This window comes from Morone saxatilis, unplaced genomic scaffold (genome assembly GCF_004916995.1).
Source record: "Morone saxatilis isolate NCDOM2014 unplaced genomic scaffold, NCSU_SB_2.0 Contig16, whole genome shotgun sequence".
NCBI classification, from domain to species: domain Eukaryota; kingdom Metazoa; phylum Chordata; class Actinopteri; family Moronidae; genus Morone; species Morone saxatilis.
The window spans coordinates 2,870,753-2,877,751 of record NW_023339718.1 but is presented as its reverse complement, the minus strand read 5'-3'; the positions used below and the strand labels follow the sequence as shown (position 1 = coordinate 2,877,751).

Genomic DNA, 6,999 nt, shown 5'->3' with positions numbered 1-6,999 from the left:
CAAAGTAAGTGCTCTGAGTGGATTTCATTTGTGGCAGCACTAGTGCGCTGTATTGTCTATAAAGTAATAGTTATTGTAAAAACACTGTGCAGCTACTTCGGCTCCACTCCAGAACCTTGTTTAGTGTTTACACAGCCTTACCCAGGGAGGGAGCACACCAACTCCCGGCCATGTGTACTAATCTCAGGAAGGGGATGTGTGTATGTTTCCTACCAACAATGCTCTGCTCAGTAAGGCCATTGTTAAATTTGTCTGGGCAACGGAGCACAGGGGGGCAAGCCAGACCTTGAAAGATCAGGGGAAGCATGAAGAAAAGACTGCTCTGAAGTTGAATGCGAAGTTATATCTCACATCCCGAGTGCAGTTCAGGTTTTTTTTTTTATTTGGACGGGGCGGGATCTACGGTTAGCTCCCTGGGTCCAGCATGTAGGCTGCTGCCGGCACTGCAATGAGCTTCACTGAGAAGGTCACTGATTTCAATTTTTTCAGGAATAGTGTGTTTTCTTGCTGGAGGATGAGTTTGATAATACAGTTGAGATTTTAGAAGAAGAAGCTCCGGGATCTGTTTACTGGAAGTAAATATACTCTTTTCTCATTCCAGTCACGAAAGTCTTGGATTGAGGAAACCTTCTTCAAGAGAGAGTGTGTGAAGTTCATCCCCTCCTCTCGGGATCTACACAGGTAAAACTGGAACCTGATTGCATTGATGAGCTTCCAGAAGCTGTACATGTACAAGTTTTTTTTACGATTCTCAGAAGAAATACAGGGTAGTTTAGTTAGTGCATAGTATAATATTAACAGCAGTGGTTGGAAACAACATTTTTCCGAGAGCAAAACTATTTGGCACTGGGCCCTTCCTTCCAGGAATAGAGAGCATGTGGATTCTTTGATAATGTGTTATTTCCTGTTTCTTACAGATGCACGCCAGTATGTCAAGTCTGCCAAAACCTGATCAGGTATAATTTATGAATTCTGTGTTGATGTGTGTGTCTTGATACCCTCCCGAAACCCACTGCATCCCCCTCCTACACCCTCACCCCCACCCATTCCAGTCAAAGCTGGCGTTTTTATTATTATGTCAACGTTTGTGTCACTTTTTCCCACACTCCTTAGTTCACATCCTCCCCCTTTTGCTCTCTCATTGTTTCTCTCCTGTCTCTCCTAGTTTAGAAATGAACTAATTATTTCATGTGTCACAGCCTGACTCAAGGAGAGTAATAAATCCAAGGTCTTTTTATACAGAGAGAGATGTGTGTGGATTTTATAGGGCTGTGAAATGATGAACACAATCACACACACAGACATGTAGACCCAAGGACAAAGGGAGGTAAAGAGGAAGGGAGGAATACAGGAAAAGGGGAGAGTTGATGTAGCCTGTCTTAAAGGCCCAGTGTGTAACATTTAGTGGGGAAAATTGTGTTTTTGTTACCTGAATGAACACTTTATATCTACAGAGGGAGCTGCTCCTCTTCTACGGAGTCCACCATGTTGGGTCTGCTGCGCCAGATGGTTTGTTGCACAGAACCATCTGAGAAACTGTCTGGAAAAGGGCAGGCGCTTTCAAAAAACACTTAAACTCACTTTATCACCGTCTGTCATAGGCAAACATCAACCCATCAGATCAGAACCATATAAGGTAGTCAGACTCTCACTGTAGCCAGTCAGAAGACCGGGGACATCTTTTCCATCGAGAAAAGCCTTCAGTGCTGTTCTTTGCTCCTCTTTAAATGAAGAAATATTCTCAATTTCTGATATAATTGATGACGTCTTAGCAGCTACCATTGTTGTTTTGGACCTTTAAAACAGCCAAGTGGAGGCTTCTCAGGCTGTTATCCAACAACACTATCCTAATTTTTGGTTGCCTTACAAACAAATACCTACTTTTGTAGCTCAAAAAGGTGAATGATGTTGTTTCTGTGTTGACCCAAACATATGCACCTGCTGTGCTCAGTTACATAATCTTTCCATTGGCCAGATGTTGTTGTGGCCGCCTGATAGGGGAGCACTCTTGGCAAGAGTCCCTTCCCCCGATATCCCTCCATCCTGCTCCTGGACAGGACGTGGAAGAGGACTGGTCCATCGAGCTCCACACCAAAGCCAGTCCCACCAATGCTTACGGCACCGTTGACTTTCAGGACACTGCCACCCGTGTCTGCCGGGCCAAGGTCAGTGAGCCGACTAACTCTACAGTATGTGTATGTAGGCCAAAGTAAAAAAATGCTTGTTTCATTATCAAACTAAATTGTGATAACCCCACTCCCATTTCCTACGAGGGATTACTCCAAAAATGAAGGTGAATGCTTCTCCAGGAGTGAACCACTCTGACATTAGGCTTTTGATATTGTATAAACAAGCTTAGGTTTGTTATGCTGTGAGATAGTATCTACTTCAAAAGTTAATAACAAAACTGTCACACTAGCAGAACTTTAGAAAAGCACAGAGAGCCTCTCAGTCTGTTACACTTCTTTATGTTTCCTGTCCAGTTTGTTCGTGTGGCTGTGGACTCAAAGCCGGAGGGGCTGCTCCAACTGATGTTGAGAGAGTGGCAGATGGAGAGACCGAAGCTACTGCTCACCGTCCAGGGAGGCTCGGAAAACTTCACCCTGCCTCCTAAAATCAAGCAGGCCTTCAGCAAAGGGCTGATGACTGCTGCCCTCAGCACAGGGGCGTGGATACTCACTGATGGCATCAATACAGGTAGGTGTTACAGATGGTAGTCAATATTTCTTATTACTCTTGGTGTGAAATGGCTAAGGAACATTTCCGTATGCCATACTGCTGTAATACTACCTCCTGTTCATTTTCTTGTGCTGTGTGAGCCCAGGTTATAGTTAGCTTATAGCTAACTAGACTAAAAACTAAAAGCTAAAACTAGGTGTGAAAAAACATTTTAGCTAAAGATCCCCTCCAGGCATGTATTAGATTAGCGTCTGATTTGTTTTTTCCACAAAAAATGTATAATTTCCACATTAAAATCATTAAAAAGGCATCTACTTCTACTATCTCATTAAAGACTGAAGAATCTTATGAATATGCAAATTTAGCTAATTTCTAATGTTTTCCTGCTGGACACGAGATGTCTCCTACTTCCCTGTAAACTCCGTTCTCAGTGTTTATGCACTTGTATAAGTTGCATAATGGACACTGCACATACATCATTCTGCAGAGTGAAGCTCAAACATCCAACTGTAGGAACAAGAAAAAAAATCACAATTTTGAGTGGAGGCGGACTTTAACTAAGATTAAGATAAAAACTAGACCCTAAAAGGAGCAAAAATCAACTGAAATGATATTGTTTACTTAAAAAGGAACTAAAATGGAATAAAGATATACAGGAAATGTCTTAAGTTTAAGTCTGAGGCGGCATGGGTGTGTATGTTTATTGGTACTGGGATGTCTTCATAACAAAGTGTAGTGTTTGTATTGTAATACCTATTATGGACGCTTTAAATCTCGCCCCTGACATATAAGCCAAAGGTTACGTTAAAAAAACTAAAACTAATATTGAAACTAGTAACTAAAAAACTAAATTGAAACAAGCAAACCCAATCTGGGAACTAACTGAAACTAAACTGAATAGAAAACAAAATTTAAAAATGAGACAAAAAACTAAAAATGACACAAGTAGGTCGGTTAATTCGTAAGGACTTCATTCATTCTCAGTGTCCCTCGGTGTTTAATCTGTGGGGCGTAGCGGCATGCTGTGTCCCTTTGTTTGCAGTGCAGAAGAATTTATTTTGTTACACAGTAAGATGGTGTTTTATGCCTTTCTTAAGTGACCCGTCGAATTGCATATTTGCTGTGTATTCAGCTGTTTACATACTCTCTAGGTGTGTCTAAGTATGTGGGCGAAGCAGTGAAAACATTTGGGGGCCACGACCTGAGGAAGAGAAACACAGTCGGCATCACGCCATGGGGAGTCATTGACAACAACACAGACCTTATAGGCAGAGATGTGAGTACTAAAATGTTTTTATGACACATCCTAATGTGTTGTTTCACTATGACTGACTTCTGGTTCACTCGACATGGTTCAGGTGTTCAGGCCCTACCAGCCACTGGGGAACCCTTTGAGCAAGAGGGCCTGTCTTAATGGTTTCCACTCCCATTTTCTGTTGGTGGATGATGGAACGCTGGGAAAACATGGCTGCCAGCAAGGCCTGAGGAAGAAGCTGGAGAAACACATCCGACTTCAGAAGATACACCCTCGTGAGTCATGTGTGTGTTTTTGTGCAGAGCCTACAGGAACGAAGAAAAGCTGAGGGGCTTGATGTGGACTGATGTTACATCTCTTTCTCCTCCACTCTTTGTAGGATTGAACCAAGGAGTGCCTGTGGTGTGTGTGGTGGTAGAGGGAGGCCCCGCCATTGTGTCCACAGTGCTGGACTATGTTAGCAATGTGCCCCCTGTGCCAGTGTTTGTGTTTGAGGGATCGGGCAGGGCTGCTGACCTGCTCGCATTCTTACACAAGCAGACTTCTGTTGACAGGTTAGCATCTTTACCTTAGTGAATTTCCTTAATTGTGTTGTAAAATGAAACTACATGTTTAGTTTGATAGTGCCACCCCATTATCCTTACCTCTACCAGTCCACACTGTCTTTCAGAGACTGTAGTGGGCTCCGTTTGAAAGAAAATACTGGTACCTAACGCATCCATTGGCACCAACCATGTCATGCGAGCATGTTAGGAAGAGGGCTAAATAACACTCCAAATTTAGGCTAAATTTTGGTGAAAAACTGGTATTTTCTGCCATTTTTATAGGGATCTATTGACCTCTGACCTCAAGATATCTGAATGAAAATCGGTTCTATGTGTACCAACGAGTCTCTACTTTGCAGACACGCATGTGATATAAATGTTATTATCGCTTGTGTATTAAAATTCTTGCACACTGGGGTCTGGAAAGCTGAGACACATACTTCATGCCACCCCACCCCCCGGTCAAAAAGTCTGGAAACACCTCTTTATTTTCTGTATACATGAGCAGACATGTCACAGATCTAACTTACATGTTCACTGCATTTTATAGGCAGTTGGATGCCGACATTAAAGAGGACTTCCTTGTCAGGATTGGAGATGTGTTTGGAGTAGAGAGAGAAGAAGCCTCTCAGCTGTACGATGTCCTCCAGCAGTGTATGGATCACAGACAGTCTGTAAGTTAAACACCATTTGGGAACGTGTGTGTTATGCTTTAACACATGGCTTGCTCACACTGCTTCAATATGTCTTTGAACAACAGATAACCATCTTTGACTCAGAGTCAGAGGACCAGATGGCGCCTGATGCAGCCATTTTGACAACCACTCTCAAGGGTACTTTTTTTTCTCCTCTTGGCTGTGACAGTAGGCATTTTTCACAGCACACATTTTGACATGTCATAGCAGGAAAACCACAGGTGTAAATAATAACTTTAACAATTGCTGAAGTTCCAGGCCGACTTACCGGCAAGACTTGAATGGAGCTACATCTCTAATGTTTGACCTGAGGTTTTCCTGCTATGACAAGTCCAAATGCCAGTCGTGACAAACCGTTTGTTATAGCTCTCTTTTATGTTTTCAATTCTGTGTGATGAACAGGCACTAAGGCCAGTCCTGCAGAGCAGCTGAGTATGGCCCTGGTCTGGGACAGAGCTGACATTGCACAGAAAGATGTCCTGGTGTACAGACAGCATTGGCAGGTGAGACTGAAGCCTGTTGAGGTGCTTTTGCTACCTGTGCACATTTATGCCACTCAGGTTTTCAAGTTTCTGTGCATCTTACACAACACGCTGAGAACAATGGTGGATTTGTGGGAGCAACATGTTCCTAGCTGCTTTTTAAATCGCACCCCAGTCCCATCCTGCCGACATCAGTTCAGCTCTATTTCTACCTCCACTACCGGATTAACAGCAGAACAACAATGCCCCCCATTCTGTGTTTATGATTTATACAGAACGCCAAGACAGAATAACACTGCAAGATTCCTGCCTTGAACAGGATGTGTAAGAGGGGCTTCACTGAGTCACTACTGCTATTATTGCACACAAGGAATATTTTACATTCTCAAAATATTATTGGTTGTCTGATCATGATAATGTGTGCTGAATGTAGGTGGGTTCCTTGGAGCAGGCCATGCTGGACGCCCTGGTGATGGATCGAGTCAGTTTTGTCAAGCTGCTGATTGACAACGGCATGACGATGAACCGCTTCCTCACTGTGGATCGCCTCGAGGAGCTCTATAACACGGTTATTAAGACACATTTATTATCTGCTTCTAATGTTTGTGACACTCACATCTCATATTTACTCTTGAATAGATTCATTATTATTATTATTATTCCTGTCCTTGTGATTCTGCAACACCTGAATTTCCCCTCAAGGGGATCAATAAAGGCTTATCTTATCTTGAAGTAAATACAATACTTTTGTTTGTCTTTGTACGATTTCCTCTTTTTTTCCCCCCTTGGCTCGCTCTTTGCTACACAAACAGAAGGATTTCAATTCTTTGTTTGTGAATCACAAATTCCAAAACTGTGTCTTTGATTGAAATCACAATAATGCACTGTAAGTGTTTTGCACCAATATTCTCTGTGTTTCCTGGTCAGTCGCATTCAGGGTGTTTCCCCAGTTGTTGTTTCAGGATGCTTTTGAGATCACAAGACTTTTTTTATCATCAGTACACACTTGGCTTCCACCACACTGCCTTTGTCTTTTGTGTATTAAAGCCTGTTTATTTATTCATAACACTGGGATAAAAAGTCCCCCTTAGAAACGAACTAAGGGTCCCATAGCTGCTACTTTATATGCAATATGCAACTGTGTTAAAAAGTATTTGATTTTTATTTATTTTTTGCTCTGATTTGGTTGTTGTTATTTTCTGTTTACTTGTCTACTCTCTCAATAATAAGACAAATTTCTGTCCACAGCCGCAGGGACAGACAGGCCGCTTCCTCCACCACCTCGTTGAAGATGCAAAACAGGTGAGTTACACTACAGACAACACTGTTTACTCAGATTTTAT

The 6,999-nt window shown here is 42.4% G+C and overlaps 1 protein-coding gene across 1 annotated transcript in view; it reads left to right on the top strand.

The window, feature by feature from the left end:
- Window positions 1-366: 366 nt before the first annotated feature.
- Window positions 367-6,999, top strand: part of trpm6 (transient receptor potential cation channel, subfamily M, member 6) — an 18,131-nt gene continuing 11,498 nt past the window's right edge. The window contains exons 1-13 of the mRNA XM_035658605.1: window positions 367-466; window positions 602-681; window positions 918-956; window positions 1,976-2,165; window positions 2,484-2,697; window positions 3,831-3,955; window positions 4,038-4,209; window positions 4,314-4,488; window positions 5,030-5,153; window positions 5,240-5,312; window positions 5,577-5,677; window positions 6,090-6,224; window positions 6,905-6,958. Coding sequence (XP_035514498.1) covers window positions 449-466; window positions 602-681; window positions 918-956; window positions 1,976-2,165; window positions 2,484-2,697; window positions 3,831-3,955; window positions 4,038-4,209; window positions 4,314-4,488; window positions 5,030-5,153; window positions 5,240-5,312; window positions 5,577-5,677; window positions 6,090-6,224; window positions 6,905-6,958 — 1,500 coding nt within the window. The 5' untranslated portion in view covers window positions 367-448. The remainder of the gene's footprint in view (window positions 467-601; window positions 682-917; window positions 957-1,975; window positions 2,166-2,483; window positions 2,698-3,830; window positions 3,956-4,037; window positions 4,210-4,313; window positions 4,489-5,029; window positions 5,154-5,239; window positions 5,313-5,576; window positions 5,678-6,089; window positions 6,225-6,904; window positions 6,959-6,999) is intronic.